Below are 23,537 nucleotides of genomic sequence, written 5' to 3'. Positions count from 1 at the left end.
CGCACAAGAGTATCTCCTGAGTTTTAAAACTTGCAAGCTTTGATGATTGAATTCTAGCCCAGTCTGAAGCCCTGCCCTATGTTGTGGGAGTTTGCCTAATTAAGCAAATCCAAGTCCAACTGGGCAAAACCAAGCCTCTGCCCATAGGCTTAGAAGGCCAGCTCTGAACCAATGCTGCCATCATCCACACTCCCACCTGGCCCTCCAGAAGAAAGGACACTAAAGCTACGTGCAAGACCAGCGTGCTTTACCCCAATGCGGAAGCCACTCAGGTCTTCCAAACAAGACACACAGCAGAGCTGCCGAGTCACAGGGTGCCCCTGAGCTTTGCTACCAGCCCATCCTCAATCTTTAACTCTCCACCTGGTGTCCTGCGACACCCGACTTTCCTCACCCTTGGCCAACTTCCTGGGCTCCCTGCCCAACTTCTCCTGGGCTGAGCCACCAACTGCCACCTCCCTTTCACAGGCCTTCACCATCATGGACCAGAACAGGGACGGCTTCATCGACAAGAATGACCTGAGAGACACCTTTGCTGCTCTCGGTATGTGGTCCCCAGCAGCCCTGCGTGAGGGTCTCTTTACCTCACCCCAGTGCTGGGTGGAGGGTGGGGCCGTCAGTAAAGGCCAAGGCCTTGTCGTTTCCCAAGGAACCAGCTTGCCCACGAATGGCCTTTAACTCAACTTGTAGAGGACAGCGGAGAAACGTTGAGCCTTTGCATGGCTTATCTTTTATTTTACCTCTGAAATAACTTGAGGTGTGATTTTTTTTTTAAACCCACAGAGGGTGTGTGCGCTCACCAGATAGAAACAAACTAAGAGAGACAGAAGGAGAAAGCACCCCCAGTGGGGCGTGGCCATGCCTCAATCTCTCTTCCATTTCTCCAGCCCATCAGGATCTGGCCACACACGTGGGTGTCTTTCAAGCCGGCTGAGACTCAAACTACAGTTGGCTGTGTGCCATATGGCTCCCTTAACTATTAGGCTACAGGATCATCCCTTTCGTGTAATTTTTAAATTTTTTTAAAGCAATGCCAGCTCTTAGAAAATTCAGGAAAGTATCAAGGGGAGAACGACATTAACCCAAAAGGTTACAGGCCACTGTTAGCATTCCGGTCTCTCCCTTCTTTGTCTTTCTAGGCGTTACGTGGTTTTGGGGTTTGATTTTGACTAATTATTGGGTCATTAGAAAAGTCATGACGTGTTTTTCTATGCAAAAATGCATCATAACTTTTCTGAAGACCCAATAGTATCATTCTATTTTTGGATTCGGCTTTTTAAACAATGAACATCTCAACAGTGTGACCATGAGTGCATGGAGCTTTTTCAAAGTACACATGTCCAATCTGCTACCCGCCCCCTCCCCCTCAGAATCAGGGCTGCCAGGAACAGCTGTGGGTTGTACGCTGCACAGTTCTACAGGGCGCTATTCCCATTCGTAGCTAGCATAGCTTTTTACATTTAAAGCATAAATTGTCTAGGGCCGGCAGGTGAGGTGGTAGTTAAGGGCGCTGGACTCCCACATGGCCGACTGCAGTTCAAGTTCAAGACCTGGCAGCTTGCTTTTTCACTTTCTCTTTCTCTCCCCTTCTCTGGTTAAATTAAAATAAAATAAATGGATAAACAGAGTTAAATAAAACAGTTCTTTTAAAAACAACATAAATCGTCTTAGGAAATGGTAATTTTTTCTAATTTACACAAAGGTACTGGTTGAAACAGGGGTTCAAGTCAACATGTCAGAATTTCGAAGGCTTGAGACCAGAGGATGGAGCAATAGCTATGTCACTGGACTTCCACGTAGTCAGTGCAGTTCAAGTCCTGGACCTGGCAGCTTAAAACTCACGCCAAGTATGTGTGTGCGCATGCCCAAAATCCCAAGAGGAGAATGGAAGAGAAGGGATTGCAGCATGGCCATCCCCGCAGGGAGATGATTTCTCACTTTCTGTCTCTCTGTCTCTATCTCTCTGGCGAGCACCCTGAGCAAAAATCTCTCTTAAAAAAAAGAATTTCCAAGGCTGTGGGTTACCGCAGGCATAATTATTATTATTATAATGTTTTAGGTCTTTGCCATAGGGTGCACGTGCTCACTGGAGACAGACGGTGACAGGGAAAGTGAGAAATCACTTCCCAGGGAATGGCCATGCCATGTTTGATCCCTTCTCCTTCACTCCCCTCCTGGGATTTTAGGCACACACGCACACCTGCCCGGTGTGATTTTCAAGCCACCAGGTCTGAGACTCAAACCACTTTTGGTCACGTGTGACCCCAATGCCTTGATCACCACACCACCTGTGGGCATAATTTTTAAAAGTTCCCTCAGGTAATTCTGATCTGACTCTCCCACCTCCAACTGAGAAAGGCTAATTCACAATATGAGTGAAAAGTTTCAGGTGAAGAATACACTATGTTTTTAGAATTATTTAATTTTATTTATTATTGTGTTTTTTCATCTACTTTAGGGCATGTGTGCTCACTAGAGACAAAGAAAGAAAGGGAAAGTAAGAAAGTAATCTGCCAGGTCCAGGACTCGAACTGTGGTCGGCTAAGTAGGAATCCAGCAGCTTAACCACTGTGCCATCGGCTGGCCCCCACAGCACGCTATTTTTAAAATACCCTCTCCCCACAACAGATGTTTGGGCTGTTTTCGGTCATCAGGCTATTAGAAATAACGCTGTCTAGAACATCTTTTTACATGGACTTTACCCCTGTCTACACCATCTCTGATTATCCCTAGACTCGATTCTTTGAAATAAAATGACAGAAGAAATGCCAGCATCATAATAAGCATTCCTCTCCCAGTTTGGAGACCCTGAGTGTGCGTTTCCTATCCTAGGGCGTGTGAACGTGAAAAATGAAGAAATCGATGAAATGATCAAGGAGGCACCAGGTCCAATTAACTTCACTGTGTTCCTGACGATGTTCGGGGAGAAGCTTAAGGGTAAGCTTGTGTGCGTGTGTGTGTGCATATGTGTGTCTGTGTCTCTGTGTATGTGTGTGTGCATGCGTCTGTGTGTGCCTGTGTCTGTATGTGTGCCTGTGTCTCTGTGTGTGCGTGTGTGTGTATCTTTATCTTTTGGCATGAATTGAAGCAACAGGAGAACAGGCAGGGGGTTAGCAAAAGGTGGGTAGCTTTTAAGGAGACAAAACACCATCAGAGAACAGATCTATAACAGTACTAACGCGGCTCCAAGCTGACCCTAAGCATGAACTTATTTGTTGGCACCTCGGAGGTAGGTTCTGTTCTTAGTCCATCTGTAGAAGGGAAGTGAAGCTCAGAGACAGAAAAACACTTCCCTGAGGCCTCACAGCTAGCGAGTGCCAGAGTAAGGATTCGAGTCCGGGTCTTCCTAAGTCTAGACTCTCTTAGACCTTTGGTTCGTGCAGAAGTAACTGGATTTGCAGCCCTCTCTTTCAAATGACAAGGCTCAGCACCCGGAGGAAACTTTCCTTCAATCAAAGCAGCCTTGCTCTGGCGCCTCCATCTACGGGGCCCTGTGTGGGCCCTGACCCCGGGGCCATCACGGGCCCCCACCCACAGCACATGCACGCCCTATTCTCTGTTTCAGGCGCAGACCCAGAGGAGACGATTCTCAATGCATTCAAAGTGTTTGACCCCGAAGGCAAAGGGGTGCTGAAGGCTGATTAGTGAGTAGGGTCTGGGAGGAAGAGAGGGTCCCTTTCTCCCCCATCCTCTCCCACGCACCTGACCCCAACACGCTTTTCTCTCTCTGCAGCGTTCGGGAGATGCTGACCACGCAGGCGGAGAGGTTTTCCAAGGAGGAGGTAATTGGGTCCCTTCAGGCCCTCACTGTACTCCCTGCTCCCAGGCTTGCCCTGTGGGGACTCCATCACCCCCTCTGCTATAAGTCACCCCTAACCCCACACTGAGAGGAAACCAGCTACTAAGCCTTTGCTTCATTTCATTCTCTCAACCACCCCATGGGGTAAGGGAGTTTCTGTTACATAGATGGGAAACCGAGGCCAGTGAAGTAAAATCACTCGCTGAAAACGACACGACAGTGAATGTCAGAGCCTGGATTCAAGCCCGGGTCTGACTCGAGGGTCTGTCTCCCTCAGGACGCAGAGACCAGACAGAGCCCCAGTTTACTGCGGCAAGTAGGGCTGCCGTGTGTAGGGGGTGCACTCAGAGCTCTCTGCGCTCTGGTCCTGGAATAGCCATGCCACGCTGTATATGTTACAAAAGTTTTCCAGCAGGTGGCAGTAAAATGTCTTATTACATATTTTTTTAAGAGTTTTTAGTTTGGTTGGTTTTTGCCTTAGGGTTTGCATGCTTGCCAGAGAGAAACAGAGACAGTGAGAAAGTGAGAAATCACCCCCCGACCCCCATCCGTTCTCCTCCATTCTCCTCCCAGGACCTTGGGCATCCATACATGTGATGGGCATGAGTATCAAGTCACCAGGCCTGGGGCTCAAACCACAGTCGGTCATGTGGAAGTCCAATGACATAACCGTTATACCATTTGCTGGTCCCACTTGTTTTTAAGGCAGTATATAAGGCCTTTTTCTGTCAGGTAGCAGTTATGAATCTGAAAGATGTGTCATTTTGCTAATTCCCCAAGGTTCTGTATGAGCAAGTCAGGGTCCTGTCAACATTATTAGTGAGCTTTCATGAGTTTGTTTAAAATATCCCCTAGTAGCCAGCCTCTCAGACCTGTTCCCACTGAATTCCACATTTTACTAAAGATTTTAGATACTCCCCCTCTCCCCCCAAAAACAAATGAAAACCTCAAGCAGTTAAAAGAACTGCTGTCACTTTCCACCAGCTGTGACTTTGGACAAGGTCCTCAGCCATGCGGTGCCTCCATTTCGTCTGTACAGTGGGGGTGATAATGGAACCTACCTCCTGCAATGGGACTTCAAACATTCATGGAGAAATGGAATCAAAAGACGCGTTTAGGGACCAGCAGTTAGCGTAATGGCTATGTCGCTGGACTCCCACGTAGTCGACCACGGTTCGCGTCCCGGACCTGGTGGCTTAAAACTCACGCCAGGCGCGTGTGCGTGCGTGCCCAAGATCCCGAGAGGAGAATGGAGGAGAAGGGATTGCAGGGTGGCCACTCCCCCTGAGGGGAGATTTCCTGCTTTCTGTCTCTCTGTCTGTCTCTGTCTGTCTGGCGAGCACACGCGCCCTATAGCAAAAACCTCTCAAAAAAAAAAAAAAAAAAAAAGACGTGTTTATTTTGTTGCAAAAATGTTTAAAATCCACACAGTTTTTCCAGGAACTTTCTGAAGAGCCACGGCATGTTGTGAGGATCTGAGTTGTGTAGAATGTGCTGATGTGGGGGCAACAGAAGTGTTAGCTTTTGATAGCTGGGATTTTTTTTTTTTTTTTTTTTTTTTTAGGGGGAGAGAGAGGGGAAAAGCAAGGCACACCTATATATACTTACATGCATGTGCATATCCACACACATGTGTATATATATATACATACATACACACACACATATATATATATATTTTTTGGAGAGGTTTTCACTATAGGGCATGTACACTCGCCAGACAGACAGAGAGAGACAGAGACAGAAAGCGAGAACTCACCCCCCAGGGGGGATGGCCTCACCACAATCCCTTTCCCTCCGTTCTCCTCTCAGGATCTTGGGCATGCACACACACACGCCCAGCGTGAGTTTTAAGTCACCGGGTCCGGGATGCAAACCGTGGTTGACTACGTGGGAGTCCAGCGACATAGCCATTACGCTAGCTGCTGGTTCCGCCAATATAATTTTTAACAATAAATAAGCACTACTTTTTAAATGGGGAGATATAAAAAATAATAAATATCTAGATTTCTGACCTCCTTGCCCGTGTGGCCACATGCAGCTGGCCACGAGCATTGCCACCTCCGTAGAGTGGATGCGCCATGTGTCTCCACTTAGCCACAGTCACCGCCAGGTCCACGTCACGCCCTTACCTAACCTCCCCGGCCCCTTTGTGCACTCGTTTGCGATCCCTGCTTTCCCACTACGAGAGCTCAGTCGCTGGGAACATCCCTGCAAGATGTTCCTTTGGGAGGGTCACTGGGGTCAGCACCTGGAGAAGGGAGGGCAGGGAACCAGGAGTGTGTGGAAGGGGGAGTGGAGCCCAGATTCAGATCCAAAAATAGCCTCAGTTGATTCCCCAGGGAGCCCTGGAGCTTCAACAGCCTTTTGAGAAGTCCCAAGTTGGGCGACATGGCCAGGCCTTTCCACCCCCACACTGACCAGCTGTCTGTGGGCTGCCTGGGATGGGTGTGACGTTGGCCACGGGATGCTCTGTGACAGTCAGGCCACGAGTCCTTCCTTGGAGGAGTCTAAGAGGCGTCTCCTTATCCACCACATCCCCAGCTGCCTCCCACTGCCCTCCTTCCCGTCTTCCGCCCGTCTGTCCTCACCATATCTTGCTGGTCGATTGCAGATTGACCAGATGTTCACCGCCTTCCCCCCGGACGTGACTGGCAACCTGGACTACAAGAACCTGGTGCACATCATCACCCACGGAGAAGAGAAGGACTAGGGGCGTGCTCGCCACAGGCCCCGGCCCATCTCCGGGGGGAGGTTCCCGGCCCCCCACCTCTCTTCTTGGTCCCACCTCCGTCCCTGGCCCTGGCCCATCAGCTCGTGGCTGTCTTGTTTATCCACTCCATTGTCTTTGCAGCCTGGGTGGCTTATAGATAGCTCGTGGCCACACCTCCTGCAGGCGGAGATCCATGGAGGCTGTGTTCAAATAAACAGGAGGTCGGGATTTGGTCCTGACGTTCCTTTGACAAGTGCCTTGGGAACGAAGGCCCTTTGCTAATTCGCATGAATGCAGTGAAGGTGCTAGAGACGGCCCTGTTGTCATCATCGTTGAATTCTAGAGACTCTTTATTTAAAACAGAGCTTTGCAGCCACTCAGGACTTTCTATCAAGGGCCACATTTTACTAGACAGCCACAGTCCTTTATTTCCAAAGAGGTCAAGCGTTTGGAGAGTCTAGCTCCCATGACGTCCTTCCCTTTAGGAGATGCCTTCGAAATGTTTTTTTCCCATAGAGATGCCCAGACAGGCCCCATGATAATGACAGTAAGATCGTGGTTCATTTGACAAAACTTGCACCTATTCATCGTGAGAGCTTAGAGTCTAGTTTCAGACAAAACTGAAGATACCTGTACTGTCTCCTGACGAATTGGCGGGGTGGGGGTGGTCTGATTTTTGACCTGTCTGTAGTGCAGGTAGACCGTGTGTGTGCTGACTCTTGATTCTGAGTGGCCTAAGTCATGGTTGAGACATTCAGGTCTATTACAGCTGCGAGAATTCCAACTTAAGAAACAAATGGGTTCACACAAATCAGAAATCTAAAGGCTTCAGGCATAGCTGCGTCCAGGAGCTCAACGGTACCTTCAGAGCCCAAGGAGGCTGCTCCACTTCTCCGCTTTCTTTCCTAGTGCCCTGTTCTCAGAGGCGGTAAAGTAACTCCCAGCAGTTCCCCATTCCTACCTATCCCCTCAGCAATCCAAGCTCCACATAAACATCACAACAGGGCTTCACGAGATCTCTCGAGGGGTACGTGTAGCAACCCTGACCCGACCACCATGGACTGGCACGTGCAGTGCTCTGACGCAGACTGAGTCACATACCGAGGCTGAAGTCAGTCTCTTTGAACCACATGGCCTACAAGGGGTGATTCTCCAAAGGGAAGCTGAGAAGGGGGAAGTGGTTCAAGAGAACCCCAAGAACCCAAGAATCCAGGACACAGCCAAAGTGGATGGCGAGACGAGAGCACAGAGCCTCACACAGAGAGCTTGAAGGGGTCCAGGACGCTGGAGGAACCAGAGCTGGGACAAGTCTTCTAGGCTCAGGAATAACGATAGCGCCACCCCCCAGACAGATCTCAGGTTCGGGCCCATCAATACAACTAACAGAGTCAGCCCGGGTGCCAAGCACTGGGCTCCTTCCAAGCTGGGCAGAGATGCAGAGGAGTCGAGGCCTCCACCCACAAGACCCACAGTGACCCACATTCCTCACAGCCTCTGTTCCCTCCAGAGACAGCCCAGGCCAGAGCCTGTAACTGCGGCTCCTGCAGACATGCAGTCGGGCGTCAGGAGGCCCACCTCAGGGCACTCGCTAAGTGCTAAGTGGGGTTGAGCACAAGACACCATGGGCATGGCTCCACAGCGACACACTCACCCTGGGAGAGGCACACAGATACAGGGACACACGCACAGAGACACACACAGATACAGGTAAACAGGTAACATGCACAGAGTCACACAGACACACACATAGATACAGGTGCACACGCACAGAGACACACACAGATACAGGTAAACAGGTACATACACAGATACAGGTGCACACGCACAGAGACACACACAGATACAGGTAAACAGGTACACGCACATACACACATACACACACATACACAGATACAGGTGTATACACACAGAGACACACACAGATACAGGTAAATAGGTACACACATACACACATACACACACACAGAAACAGGTGCACAGGTACACACACATACACAGATAGAGGTGCACACACACAGAGATACACACAGATACAGGTAAACAGGTACACGCACAGAGACACATACACACACAGAGATACAGGGACACACACACAGAGACACACACAGATACAGGTAAACAGGTACATGCACAGAGTCACACAGAGACACACACAGTTACAGGTAAACAGGTACACACAGACACACACAGATACAGGTAAACAGGTACACACAGACACACACAGATACAGGTAAACAGGTACATGCGCAGAGTCACACAGATATAGGTGCATGGGTACACGCACAGGGACACACACAGATACAGGTGCACAGGGACACACACATACACACACAGATACAGGTGCACAGGGACACACACAGATACAGGTAAGCAGGTACACACATACACACAGATATAGGTGCATGGGTACACGCACATACACACACAGATACAGGTGCACAGGTACATGCGCAGAGTCACACAGATACAGGTGCACAGGGACATGCGCAGAGTCACACAGATACAGGTGCACAGGGACACACACAGAGCCATGCAGAGTCACACACAAATACACACAGAGACAAGGACACACGTAGAGGTACACGCCCACATACAGAGGCGGACACATACCAAGGGGACACAGATACACACGCACACAGGCCCTAGGCACCCCGCTCCTGCCTCTGAGCATCTGCTATGCCCCTGGTGGTTCTGGGGTCTCCAGTTCAGTTCTGTGGTACCAACGCGGCCCCCACACACCCCGCTGCTGGGTCGCCTGGTGGGCTGTGGCCATCCCTGGGCCTCTTAGGGCCCTTTGTCCCTGGATAGCTCCTGCCTCCTATGCCTGCTTTTGAACCTGCCTCTCATTCTCCCACCCACCCCTGGGGGGCTCCCAGCACCCAGGTCTCTTGACAACGTGTGTTGTGTGTACAAAGGCACCCGGGTCCCCTGGTGATGTGTGTGGAAAGGCACCCGGGTCTGCTGGCCATGTGTGCAGAAAGGCACCCGGGTCTGTGGAAGATGTGTGTGGAAAGGCACCTGGGTCTGTGGGAGATGTGTGTGGAAAGGCACCCGGGTCTGTGGGAGATGTGTGTGGAAAGGCACCCGGGTCTGTGGGAGATGTGTGTAAAAAGGCACCCAGGTCCCCTGGTGATGCATCCCGAAAGGCACCCGGGACATGGAATGAAATGTTTACTCTTTCTGGATATGGTACAAACGCAGCCTCGTCTACCTCAGACCATCAGCTTCTTCCTGGACCTCAGATCATCCCCCTTGTCAGGTAAGCTGTACACACGGTTTTCCTTGTTCCGAGACTCCTTGGAACTGTAGTTGTCGAGCACCAGCTGCCGAAGGCTGCTGTGGTCCAGGGGCTGTTCCACTGCACCGGAGGTGAGATGGGCATGAGGAGTTTGGAAATCGAACCCAGCACCAGAGGCTTCCTTCCCGGGGACAGTGTCCATGGCTGCCCAAGGCAAGGGTGCCCAAGCCTGGTCTGGGGTCACTTCAGTGCTGGTGAGTGGGCAGTGAAAACTCTCAGGGCTCAGGAAGGGGAGGTGGGCACAAACGTACTTCCCAGTGATGCCCATAAAATGTCTGTCTTCTCCCAAACATGGGAGAGACTCGGGGTTCAGTATCAAGGAGACAGCCCAGGTGCACCTGTTTGGGATACGCACTGCACAGCGACCCCTGGAGGAGGGACGTGAATGGGGGGACTGAAACCCAGCCCCCATTTGATTGCCAAGCCAAGCCGACCCAGAGAGGGTGCCCCTTCATAATTCATATACCCGGCAGTGGCGCCTCTTCCAACTCACACCTCTGGGGTGCGGGAGCCAACGGGTGGGAGAACCCAGTGTGTGGAATGCTGCCGTGAACAGAAGGCATGAGCTGTAAGTTCCTGCCCTCGGGAGGGCCTGTCACAGCAGCCATGCCCCCTCACCCTGGCAGGAACTCGACAGGCCAAGGAAGTCGTGCTATGGTGGGTGACAAGGGACGCAGTTTTCACTTCTGCTAGGTTTCAGCCACCCTCGCTAAATCTAACAGGAGCTCTAGCTGTGTGTGTGCCGTGTGAGTGTGAGTGTGTATGTTGGGGATCCTCCCTCTCCATCCCTGGCACACCTGAACTGCTGCTCAGAGAAGTGGAAGGGGCTTTTTAAAAAAAATCTAATTATTTTTTCCTGATTACTAAAGTCATGTAAGGTCGTGGTTAGCTTATACACCCTGTGTGTGTGTGTGTGTGTGTGTTTTAATTGTCAGCTTATACATCCTGTGTGTATGTGTTTTGTCAGCTTATACATCCTGTGTGTGTGTGTGTGTGTGTGTGTGTTTTAATTGTCAAAGGGTACGTGCACTCACCAGAGAGAGAGACAGAGGAGTGGGACAAAGCACTGCCCAAGGGGCGTGGCCTGCCAAATCCTCTCTCCTCTGTTTCTCCATCCTGTCGGGATTTGGGACACACTCACAAGCACCCAGGCAAGCCACTGGTGTTGGGACTGATACCGTGGTCGGCCATGTGGGACCTGCCTCCCCTAGTCACTAGGTTATAGTTTTCACGGGAACAATCCTCTTTCCTCCCCTCCTTCTTAACTCCTCTCCCCGTTCCCCCCTCCTTCAGGACCTCCTCCTCCTCTCCTCTCTTTCTGGGTCTCTCTCTCATTACGTACGTATCTTCCTGCTATAGGTCAGGGCTGTGAAGGGCTGTTCTACACATCGTGGGGGTTTTAGCAGCTTCCTGGCACTAGGTGACAGCAGTGCCATCGTCCCTCACTCCCCATCCTGACAATTCAGAATAGTTTAGGATATTGCCAGATGTCTTCTGACAAGTAGCTTGCCCCTGGCTGAGACCTACTGTCTATTCGGACACACACACACAGACACAGAGACACCACAGACACACACAGAGATACAGAGAGACCCAAGGCAGAGACATCCGAGACACAGCAAATGAATGTTGTGGTGGGAACAAAAAGCAGAATTATTGGGAGCAGGAGTGAAGCTGTGTGTGTGTGTGTGTGTGTGTTGCACTTACATATAATTCATACTTTTTTACAGAGATGGATTATTAGTTGGCACACACTGTTGTGCCATTTCCTGTTTGGCTTAATCGTATCAAAGGCAGCCTCGTTGGTCCCCAGGGGCCCAGAGAAGTCATTCCGTGCTGCCAGGTGTTCCCGGGGGGTGGGGGTGGCGAGGTGTGTGTGTGCAGAGTCGGCTGCTCTAGGGTGGGCTTTCCTTGTTTCCGGTCGAGGGCTGTAGTCAGCACCCTCCTGCTTTCATGTCTGACCCCTGAGTGCATTTTTCTTGCTCTCCAAAAAGTGGGTGCGGCCAGTTCAAGGCCCTCCTTAGAGAGAAGGGCTGGCTCCCCCCAAGGGAGGAGCTGTGTGAGCTCCCGGCTCAGAAAGGAAGGCAGTTGGCCACACAGAGGTTTCTGGATTCCAGCCTGAACCAGTTACAGCTGATCAAACCAGGGTGTCGGGGATACGAGTGGGGAGGGTAAGGAGGAGTCAGGATGGGGGTCCCGGATGCAGGAGGGGGGAAGTTACTCAAGAGTGTGGGTATCGTGAGAGCGGAGGGTGAGGGCGAGGGAGAGACTCTGGGTATCGCGTGTACCTATAATATACCAGTTTGTAACATTGGGACATTGAGCTTCATTTTAAAAGATCACAAAGAAGTTGTGAGTTCAAAGCTATCCAGGATAACTAGACTTCAGACCTGCGTCTGGGCCACCCTGGGTCATGGGAAGAAAAGCTCCAGGAGAACCAGGTCAAGTGCCCACAGCCAAGCTGGCACCCAGTGGAGCCGAGGGGCCATAATGACTTGTGAAGAGGGGGAAACTGAGGCTCAACGCTGCAGCTCCCCTTGGGCAACTGGACACAGTACCCCCAGCAGCACCCAAAGGGTACAGGCTTCCCAGGAACCCGACTCAGCCGTCTCCTCCAATGGGCGAGAAAGAGAACTCACCATCCTCTAAGCGGTCGCTGAAGGGGTCGGCTCCCAGCACCGGAGGGATGACTTTGATGGGTTCCATGGGCTTGAGGAATGCAGAGCCGCCCCAGAAAGGGTTGATGAAGGGTAACGGGGTCTCGGTCTCTGCACCTTCCATGTCCAGGATCCGCTTGTAGGACTCTAACAGCAGCAGGTCGTTGGTCTTCTTTTCGATGATGGCTGCAAGAAAACAGGATCAAGATAGCTCCTGAGGAGCTTGAGGTGGCGCCCCCTGCTGGAGGGGAAAGGAAGGGAAAGGGAGTGTAGGGCAGCAGTTAACCAGCTCCTCCTGGCTCAGCGCTTACTTTTGGTTACAGCATATGTTCTCCACAGGGTATCACCACCTTTAGACGGCAGAATCTGGTTCTTGAGAAGCCAAAAAACCTGACTCCTTAGTGTATTAAGTACAGATACACGTATAGGACATAAATGGATAAATGAGCTATCTATGGAATTAACATTTCATGAGGAGAGGCAATAACGGAAAGACTGTCTAGGAAGGCTCTTTAGGGTGGTGATAAGGAAAAGAAGGTTGAGAAACTCTGACTTATACTAAAAAGGGGATGCCGGGAGCAGTCCACTCCTAAAGTCCTGGCTTTCTCTCAGTACGCTTTCTGCTTCAGGCCTCCAGGCCTTTGCAGTCATTCAATGAATGGAATCATTCATTCCTCTATCCATCCATCCATCCCACCAACGGTTCCTGGACGCCCACCCTGCCACACGCTGTGATGAAGCTAAGGCTCCCCCAGAAGGGAAACAAGATGGTGACAACAATAATGACAAAGATGCAGTCCTTGCCTTAGTAACACGTCAGTGAGTGCATGTGGAGGCACAGAGAGACAAGCTAAACAAGTGAACAGGTGTCCCTTGCTACCCAGATGTTCCCTACCTGAATTCAGTAATGACTCGATGTGTTTAATTTCTTTAAATAAACCTCACACTACCCCAGCTGTTGATGTTCTATATGAAAATCAGTGTCCAGACATATTTGCATCTGAAGATTGCAGTGAGCGCTCAGGAAGCTCATGGACTCAGGCAGTAAAATGTGGCCCTATAAGCAACATGGTTTGCCGTGTGGTTTATGCTAAACATCCCATGCCCCTTTTCCCTGTGCTGATTTGGCTTCATATCCTTTTTCTGTAAAGAGTCATAGCCACGGATACGACTATATGCTGAGCCCTTGAGTCCTAACAAGTCATTGAACATGGCATGGGTATTTGGGGGTTGTTCTGGGAAACTGCCAAACCCAGACTGTACAAAGAGTCTTCAAAAAGCTCATGGAAAACGCGTCTTATAACAAAACCATGCATAGATTTCACATTTTGGGGTACTGAAATAAACTCAGACTTAAATTCAACTTTTCCGTGAACTTTTTGAAGTCCCCTTATATTAAGAATCTCAAGCAGCAGAAGCCATCACTACAAATGACCACGGTCTGTATAGGTATAACTCTCCTTCTCTACCCTGAGTTCAGAACCTTGGCTTAGAAATACGTGGGATAGTTCATAGGCATTTGCTGCATACATACCATGCACCAGTCTGAGTATGTATGTATGTATCTATACCTTCTTTTCCCATCGGTGTGCCTTTATCTCTTTTTCTTGCCTTATCACATTAGCGAAGACCACAAGTGTGACAATGAATAAGTATGGTAAGAGTGGACAGCCTCACCTTGTTCCTGATCTTAGGAGAAAAACATTCAGCTTTCCAATATTAAGCATGAGGTTAGCTGCAGTGTTCTGCTTTGTTTTATTTTCTGTAAATGCTCCTTACCAGGTTAAAGTTTCCTTCTATTAAGTTGTCAGAAAAGTCACAATGCCGGGGCCAGCAGATGGTGTAGCGGTTATGTTGCTGGACTCCCATGTGGCTGACCATGGTTCAAGTTCTGGACTTGGTGGCTTGAAAATTATTCCAGGCACATGTGTGTGCATACCTAAGACCTCAGGAGGAGAAGGGATTGTGGCGTGGCCATTCCCCCTAGGGGGTGATTTCTCACTTTCCCTCTCACTATCTCTGTCTCTCTCTGGCAAGCACACGTGCCTTCAAAAAATAAAGTCATAATGCATTTTTACATAGAAAAACAAAAAAAATACATCATGACTTTTTCAATAACCCAATAATTCTAGTTTGTTGAGCGTTTCTATCATGAGTAGATGTTGATATCGAATGCTGCTTCTCCATCTATTGAAATAACCATATAGTTTTCCTCTAAAAACTACTTATTTACTTAATTCTCCCATTAATTCTGAGATAGACACTGAGTTTACCTTCCTCTCCGCCTTTTGCAGATGAAAAAAACTGAAGTACAGAGAGGTTCAGAAACTTGGCCAAGGTCACACAGCTAGTAAGGGTAGAACCAGGATTTAAACCAAGGCAGGCTAGTTTTAGTGTCCACACACTTTCACTCCAGACTCACTACCTCCAAAAGTCCTCAGGTCTGTTCACGGAAAACTCTGCAAATGGCTCCTAAGAGTATGATGGGCCCCAGCCAGACTTACCAAAATACTGCGGAAGGTTGTTGTCAGTGATTTTCCCCGTCTCCCCTAACTGCACCAGAATCTTGGTAGCGTCACAGTTTATCTTCTCAAATAGATTCTCCAGTGAGTTCTTGAGGTACTCCAAGGTCTGGCTGATCTCTCTGTATTTGTTCTCGTACATATCTGCCTCCTCTGTGGTCTTCTTTAGTTTGTCCTGGTGGTAGACCCCAATTCCCACCACCTGTCAGCCCACTCTGGGGACTTTCATTGGGAAGGGGATCAGGAACCCTCCAGAAACAAGGTCACTAAACTGCAGGTTTTCAGACCTCAGAGGGGGTGTGAGCTCAATTTAATGGGCTTCCCTTGGCATTTAAAAAAGGAAACAAAGTAGAACAGAAGTGAAGAGATCTCACCGGTGGGTGTGGGTGAGGGCCATGAGGTATGTGGCATGTGTGTAAGTTTTGTTTCACTTACCTCTCTGTGTCTGTCTGCTGTGTACAGGAGTACAGTAGCTTTAAAACTGCTGGCTTGTTTTTTAAAAAACTGTGGCCCACAGGAAGAAATAAATTGCAACCCTGTACATACATGCCTAGGTGTGTATTTTTATATGTTATCTAATCAGATGAAATTGAAGTTTCACAAATCAACATGTTTACATGTTCTAGTATTTTCTACTCTGTTCTATCTCATTATGTTTACCACCTTTTTTTAATTTTTTCTTAATTTGCCTAAAAGCACATGCACCCACCAGAGAGAAGAGAAAGTACACTCCAATGGGCATGGTCATACCACAATCCCTTCGCCTCCCTCCCTCTATCCTGCGGGGATTTAGGAGACCCACACATGGGCGTACGCCTGGCGTGTTTTGCAAACCACTAGGTCTGGGACTCAAACCATGCAGTCGGCCATGTGCGACCTGGTTCCCCTAACCAGTAGGCCAGGGGCCAACCCATCTCGTGTTTAAGTGCTGGTTGCGTCCCAATAAACTGATTTCACTGTCTACGGTTTCAAACAGCGGTTCTCGAAGTGCAGTCCCAGGGTCAGCTTCCTCTGGGAGCCCATCAGATACGCACGTTCTTGGGCCCCGTCCTAGATCACTATTGAACAGATCCGGGCTCGGTGCTGGGCTCAACAACCTGGGCTTTAACAAGCCTCTGAGTGATTCCAATGTAGCCAAAGTTCAAGAACCTCCGTGAGTCCACTGGATAGCAAACACGGCTTTACACAGGCATCGTCGGGGAACTTTGAACTATGTGCTGCCCACCCCCAGAATGCAAACTTCACGGTTCCAGGATGAGGCCTTGGCATGAGGGTTTTTAAAGCCTCCCAGCTGAGGCTGACATGAGGCTGGGCTGAGAATCACTGCTCTAGGGATGTCCTCCAACGGGATCCTGCCCCATCAGCTTGCAAAAGTAAACCGGGCCCTGGAGGAGCCACTTGTCCTCAAGGGCATCAGGACCATCCCAGATAGCAAGCCCAAGAGGTCAGCCTTGTCCACACTCCCATTTTGCAAGTGAGGAAACTGAGGCTCTAAGACACAGAGCTGGGAGAGGGAAGGCAGGATTCGAACTCAGTCTCTCACCATATCAAGTGGCTTCCTCTGTCTGGCTACTGGAATATTTAGTTCCCTGGGCTGCAAATTCCTTGCACGACAGCAAGAGCTGCCTTCTCGTTCTTAAGTTGCATTAAAATATCACATAAATTTTTAGTCACACGGCTAATCAAAACAGCAGTGTTCAGCCTGATGTGATGGTGGCAACACCCGGCCAGCTCTCGTACCCACGTCATCTCAACTCAAACGGCTGGTCCCGTTTCCCACATTGAGGTCAGAGACAAAAAGTGACCCTGCCTACATTAAGCTCATCTCAGGACCTGACCTTGGGTTCAACTCTTTACTTGGGCAATTATTTAAGAAGAAGACAATGGCGATTTGAGTTTTTCTGACTTAGGAGACAAACAGCCACAGCAATCACAGCTGCCATGTACACAGCACTGCAGTGTGCAAAGCGTGTATAGGCACGATTGTACACAACCTTCCCAGCCCTAGGAAATACGATCACTAGCCCCACTTTACAGATGAGAAAACTGAGGCTCAGAGGTTCCTTTTCTAAGTCACACAGGCAGGGCGTGATTTTTCTGAGTCACACCCAGGCTTCTAGAACCTGGTTGTTTAACTCTTCTGCAAACTGCTCCCATATGAAGTGGCCTCGCCCCTTCTCCCAGAGCAGCAGGGGGGAAGAACAGGGGGGAGTGATCTAGGTGAGGGTGGGGGGAGGACGGGAGGGGTGGGAGGGGTGGGGAGGTGGAGGTAGGAGTCGGGGATTGGGGGAGTGTGTATAAGGAACATCTGTGAGCTCATTGCTACTGAGACGAACTCTCCTGCTTAGAATATTTGTGTTTGAAACAGTTTCCCAAAGTCATGCTACAGAAACAAAGGGTTATGGGGTGCCTTCAGGCAGAGCTGGGGAGATCCCCGGGTCGCTGTCAGCTTCTCCACACTGCCTACTTCTAGGTCTTCAAAACTTCAAGACATCCCCAGCTTCAGTCTCAACCCCAAGGAAGAGTCTGGACTCCAGACGGCCCCAAAGGTAGGACAGGGACCCCAGGCTTGTGCCCAGCTTGGAGAGGGTCTCCCTGGACCTGCACCTCAAAGTCTCCAAGTCCTGCCCACACTCCTGGGAGCCGTCTTGGCCAGAGGACCTCAGTGGGCAGCGTGTGCTCTGCTGCCCCCCAGTGGCCCAACAGAGAATGGCAGTGCTATCCCGTCAGGTGTGTGCTAAGAAAGGGAGGTCAGGTGTTGGGGGTGGGTGGGAAGAGAAGCAAAATGACCCAGCAGTGGAGGTCAGAAGCCAGCGTAGTGGTTGCGGCACTGGACTCCCACATGGCCAAAAAGTGGTTTGAGTCCTGGGCCTGGCAATTTGAAAACCAGGCCATATGCACATGTGCTCAAGTCCCGGGAGAATGGAGAAGGGATTGTGGCATGGCCGTCCTCCCCTGAAGGTGATCTCTCACTTTCCCTCTGTGTCTCTCTGCCTCTTCCCAGCAAGCACATGTGTCCTATGGCAAAAAGCTTAAAAAAATAAAAGACCCACCTGGGGCAGGAATTATGGACGGGGCTATCCAGCTCAACTCTGTTCATATGTTTGTCAGACAACAGGCATTGGCTATCCACTTCCCTTGTACCTTAACCAAACCTTGACTGATGGACTGGAGTGACAATGTACCCAGCCAAAAGTTATAACTCCAAACCTTTCGTACAGTAGAAATGGCCAATGACATGGAAATACCGAAGTCACGGGCTGAAAGCTTTCTGGGAAAAACTTTTAAACTGCCTGACTCAACTAACAAGGCATTCACTCACTCACTCATGCATTCATTCATTCACCTTGTCCACTTTCTTCTTGTCAGGGATATGTATGTGATGCTGGACCTGTGGCAGCTCTGTTGTAACCATTAGGAATGCTAGAAATGTAAGCCACATGTGAAGGATGACAAAACAAAAAGACAGGCGTCTGAGTCATTGCAGACATCATGAGGGTATATCAGTCCTGAAATGCCCTTTTCAAGACTTTTTTTTCCCTTTCTTGTCAGAGGATCCATGTACTTGCAGTGGAGGGAGTGAGAAAATGCTCCCAAAGGGGCTTTTTTCACACCACAGTCCCTTCTCCTCCATTTCTCCATCCTGTCTAGTGTGTGGCATGTATACACATGCATCTGGCCTGTCTCTCAAGCTACCAGGGCTGGGACTTGAACCACCATTGATCATGTGGGATCTGGTTCACTGAACCACCTGGCTATAGAACAGGGCCCAGACCCATTTCCCTTATGAAATAAATAAATGTTTTATCCTGTTCGGTCCACTGCTATTTTGAGCCCCTATTAAGAGTAGCAGAATACGATTCAAAGCCCCTCTCACGTCCCGGCTCCTTGATGCAGAGCGATTGACTTGACCTCTGTGAACCTCGATCTCCTTGTCTGTAAAATGCGGAGATAAACAGCAGGGCTTACCCCTCACGGTTTTATTGTGAGAGGTCAGTGAGCACATGCAAAGTGCTGAGCCTAGTGCCTAGCACATGGTCATTGCTCAAGAAATGTGTCAAACTTGCTGTTCTTGCCCTAGAACAGGGTCTAGCCAGGAGAAGGGAAGAGAAGGAAAGACTGACCAGAGATCTGTCTGCAAGGAGCCTGCCTGGGATGAAATGACAAGCTCTGGCCCCGGGGCCAGGCTTCTTGAAATGGGAGAGTCCTTAGAATGAACAAAGAAGCCCCAGGGACAAAATCCTGCAGCCACACCAGTAGCAGAAGCTGCCTGTGACAAAGGGCTAGGACATGTCTGGAGCTGACTCAGACGGTTTCAAGTCATAGGGCAGATTTCTAACTGCGCCTGAGAATCAAGCAACAGGCCACCTGACCGGCAGACAAACACGGAGACGCCCGCGTCCCTCCTCCTCCTGGTCGTCTTACCTCCAGCTGTCTCAGGACAGAGCGGTTGCCATCGTGGGATGATTTCTGCTGGGATCGCAAGTGGACGATCTCATCCTGCTTGGGAGAAAACCAGACCAGAAGGGTTTGTGGGTGCTTCCTGCCTTGCCACACCTGAAAATAAGCCTGAGCCCCAAGGAGTTGGTAAAGATGTAAAGTATCCACTTCAAGGGGCTCAGAACCCTTGAGCTCCTCCTACGCCTGTGGAGGTTCTTTCTGTTGTTTTTGTTTTGTTTTTAGTTTGCTATAGGATGCACATCCTAGCTGGAGAGAGATAGCAAGAGTAAAAGTGAGAAAGCATGCCCCAGAGAGGATGACCACACTGCAGTCACTTCTCCATCCTCCTCTTGGGAATATGAGCACATGCACACAGGTAGCCAGTGTGATTTTCAAACCAGCAGGTCCAGGACTTGAACCACGGTTGGCCATATGGGATCCAGCTGCCTCGATTTCCACACCACCTGCTGGCCCAAGTTGTTTCTTTTCTTTACAAATTTATTTTTTATTGATAAAATAATGATTTGGGGTTTACCTATAGTTGATGTAGATCTCTATGGCTACAGTGAAGTTTTCATCTTCTTCAACACTGAGCATTACACTAAGTTGTTGTGCACATTAGGTAATAGTTTCACTATTTCTTTTTGCAATGTGTGTTAAATTGTCCAAATTTCTTTTTTTAAAAATAACTATTTATTAAATTTTTTTATTCACTCATTTATTTTTAATTATACAGAGAGAGAGAGAGAGAGAGAGAGAGAGGAAATGAGAAAGCAAGCCACCAGGTCTAGGACTTGAACCATGGTCAGCCATGTGGGAGTGTCCATTGCCTTTAACCATCATGCCACCTGCTGGTCCCTAAATTGTCCAAATTTCTAACTCCACTGTGGTTCACTCTCCATCAATTCTTCCCTTTATTCACGTACATTCTCGTGTCCATTAAAAAATTTGAAGGGTTGGCGCTGTGGCCTCCTGGTTAAGGGAGCTGGGTCCCACAGGGACAGCCATGGTTTGAGTCCTAGCACTGGTGGCTTGAAAAACACCCCATGCACATGTGCATGTGTGCCCAAGGTCTTGACAGAATACAGAAAGAGAGGAGAAGCCCATTGTAGCTGCTTTTTCTCTCTCTCTCACTCTCTCTTTCTCGCTCTCTCTCACAAGTGCATGTGCCCTCTAGCAACTGAAAAACTTTTTGGGGGGAAAAATTGAAGAAAGTAAGCCTTCTAATCTTTGTTTCTTCTTTTTAGAGAGGTTTTGCTATAGGGCATATGCACTCGCCAGAGAGACAGAGACAGAAAGCGAGAAATCACGCCCAGGAGTATGGCCACATCACAATCCCTTCTCTTCCATTCTCTCAGGATTTTGGGCATGCATGCACATGCACCTGGCCGGGTCCAGGACTTGAACAGCAATCAACTACATGGGAGTCCAACCATATAACCATTACACCATCTGCTGGTCCCAACCCTTCTAATCTTTACAGGAAAACAAAAAAGCAAGAAGAAATTCTATTAAAACATTAACCAATGCTATACCCAGGCAATAGGATTCTTCCTGATCTAGCACTTCCCAAGTCACATAAATAACCTGAGTCAGGGGGAGCTCCACTGCCCGGAACACTCCCTCAGCTCCCATCTCCAGAAGCCATCACCAAAAACCTTCTAAAAATGCACTCCCCAAACCCACAACATCCCGCACCTCTCACCCCTGTCACATCTCGCTCTCTTTAACGAGGCGCCCTGGCCTGCTGGCATTCTGCTTCAGGACCTTTGCACTTGCTGTTCCCTCCACCTGGAGCCTTTGACTCCAGAGACCTGGGTAGCTGACTCCCTCACCTCCAAGTTCACTCAGATCTTCTCAACAGCCCTTACCGTTAGCTGGCTCCAAAACTCCTCTCATCTCTCACTGCTTCATCTTTTTATCCACACCACTTCTCACTTTCTAATAGACTCTTAATTTATGTAATAATTAGGCTCATTGTTGATTGCCTGTGTCTCCCTATCAGAATAGAAGTCCCACGTGGGTGGAGCTTGTGTCATTTTGTTCACTGCTACGTTACCAGCATCCAGGACAGTGCCTGACACATAGTAGGTGCTCAGTAAATACTTGCCAATGAACAAATACCAATGTGTTTCTTTCCTCAGTCAGAATATGCAACTTTACATATACAAGAGTCTTTAAACTGTGCATGGAAAATGGAATTAATGTATGAGTTTATTTTGGTACAAAAATTCTTGAAATCCATGCAGAGTTTTTTTCATAATATGCATTTTCCGTGAACGTTTCAAAGACCCCGCATAGTCTATGATAATCGCTACAATAAGTTTAAAAATCATGACCAGGGGCCAGGCAGTGGCACAGCAGTAGCATAGCTGGACCCATGTGGGAAGGTTCCTGGGTTCACATCTTCCTGAACACAGGTGTGATTCAGGTTGACTGAGGCTGGGGTGGATCGTGGCATGTGGACTCTGGTGAAGGTGACTTTTTCTCTCTCTCCATCTCTCCCTCTCTCAGGAGAAATAAATAAATTTCAAAAGAACAATCAAAGAGAAAAAGCTGGAAGGAAATATTTTTAAATGTCACCAATGACTATCTCTAAGCAATGGTATAGGGAGTTATGTTTCAAATTCCCTCTTTCCTTAGTTTCCAACTGTTCTATAATGAGCATATTTTTCTCTCCTAATATATATTTTTTCAAACTGGAAGGTGCTGGAGGAGAGAGACCACCCTCCAATGGGACAGAGTCATGTCTCAATCTTTCCTCCAGTTCTCCATTGCCAGGATCCTGCATGTGTGCGTGCACGCCTGGCATGAAGCAAAGGACCAGGACTTGAACCCCAGTGGGCTACGTGGACCTGGCTTCCTCTGTGCAGCACCTAACTGCAGACCCTAACAGGGCCTGCCATCTATAAGTTTATTTTTAAATTTTCACTCTTTTAATTAGGCCTTCTAGCCCAACTGCAGAGGCAAAGGTAGTAGAGTACCACTCTGCAATGCTAGAGCCACATGGAAGACAGTATTTGGATCCCACATCAACACGCAATGCCCCAGGGAGGTGCACATCCACTGTGATCCCAGCTGGCTAGAGGATCGAGTGGCCAAGATTGCAGCATGAGGAACCTTGCCCAGAGTACCTGTGTACTCTCTCTCAACAAAATTAACTTTAAAAAATTTAAGCCTTTCCACTGGAAAAGCGTTGTCAAGGACATACGTATTCCACATTCGCATTTGCAGTTCTATTTAAGCCCAAAGACACAGTTCTGTGGTGTTAAAAAAGCTTGGAAGCTATGTTCTGGTCTAACATTATTCTATAGATGGAGAAACTGAAGTCCAGAAAGGTTAGGGATTTGCCCATCCTCCTTCAGACACATCCGTCCTAATGTGGAGACTCGCAGCTAGAGTCCCCTCATGAAGAATGGAAGAGATCAAGGTCAATTCTATTCAGAAGCACTTCCTGAGCAGGCCAGAGTATCCAACTGGCATCCTCACATCCTTCCGCTATACTTGTCCTCGTTATCCCTCGAGGACTAGTAAACTGATTCCTGATGGAAAATAAGAATTCAGGGCCCAGGTGGCTCCCAGACCACAATCCAACCATTCTTCAGATGACTTTGCCTAACACCTTCCCTGCAATACTGCATATGGCCACCAGAGGACAGTGGTGAAGCGTTCTGAACATGAGCCCGGCAGCCTGGGATCAAATCAGATCTAGCTGGTCTCAGTGAATGAGGGACGGCATGGCTGTTTATAGGAACTCAGATCCCCTCAGGACTGTGGGCCAGACTTGTCAGATCTGATTTTCCAAGAGAAACCAGAAATTCGAATTTTGTCAATTTTTAAAAGTTGGCAACTAACAAATTAATAATTTGGGGGAGGGAGTGGAGGAGATCAATGACAAAAATGAAAGCTAGATTCAGTTAGATTCTGGCCTCTCGTCCCAACTCTCTCTGGTATGGGCAAAGAAAACCAGGTGTTAGAAACCTAATCATTTTAAATTTTATATATATATATATATACACTTTTTTTTTTTTTAAATAACATGAACTCGCGGCGAGAAGGTGGCTCAGTGGTAAAACACAACACTGCGAGGCAATTCCCATAACGGAGG

General features: G+C 48.9%; 2 protein-coding genes across 2 annotated transcripts in view; one reads left to right on the top strand and one right to left on the bottom strand.

Annotated features, from left to right (window-relative positions):
* MYL2 (myosin light chain 2) overlaps nucleotides 1-6,769 on the top strand; it is a 9,839-nt gene extending 3,070 nt beyond the window's left edge. The window contains exons 3-7 of the mRNA XM_006149332.2: nucleotides 469-544; nucleotides 2,833-2,937; nucleotides 3,566-3,644; nucleotides 3,734-3,782; nucleotides 6,414-6,769. Coding sequence (XP_006149394.1) covers nucleotides 469-544; nucleotides 2,833-2,937; nucleotides 3,566-3,644; nucleotides 3,734-3,782; nucleotides 6,414-6,512 — 408 coding nt within the window. The 3' untranslated portion in view covers nucleotides 6,513-6,769. The remainder of the gene's footprint in view (nucleotides 1-468; nucleotides 545-2,832; nucleotides 2,938-3,565; nucleotides 3,645-3,733; nucleotides 3,783-6,413) is intronic.
* Nucleotides 6,770-9,655: 2,886 nt separating this feature from the next.
* CCDC63 (coiled-coil domain containing 63) overlaps nucleotides 9,656-23,537 on the bottom strand; it is a 40,541-nt gene continuing 26,659 nt past the window's right edge. Inside the window, exons 9-12 of the mRNA XM_006149330.3 lie at nucleotides 19,415-19,489; nucleotides 14,972-15,164; nucleotides 12,450-12,653; nucleotides 9,656-9,870 (exon numbers count right to left, since the gene is read on the bottom strand). Coding sequence (XP_006149392.1) covers nucleotides 9,725-9,870; nucleotides 12,450-12,653; nucleotides 14,972-15,164; nucleotides 19,415-19,489 — 618 coding nt within the window. The 3' untranslated portion in view covers nucleotides 9,656-9,724. The remainder of the gene's footprint in view (nucleotides 9,871-12,449; nucleotides 12,654-14,971; nucleotides 15,165-19,414; nucleotides 19,490-23,537) is intronic.

Source organism: Tupaia chinensis, unplaced genomic scaffold (assembly GCF_000334495.1).
Source record: "Tupaia chinensis unplaced genomic scaffold, TupChi_1.0 Scaffold000258_1, whole genome shotgun sequence".
Classification (NCBI taxonomy): Eukaryota; Metazoa; Chordata; class Mammalia; order Scandentia; family Tupaiidae; genus Tupaia; species Tupaia belangeri.
Note: the sequence above shows the minus strand (reverse complement) of the source record. Positions and strands in the feature narration are given on the sequence as shown.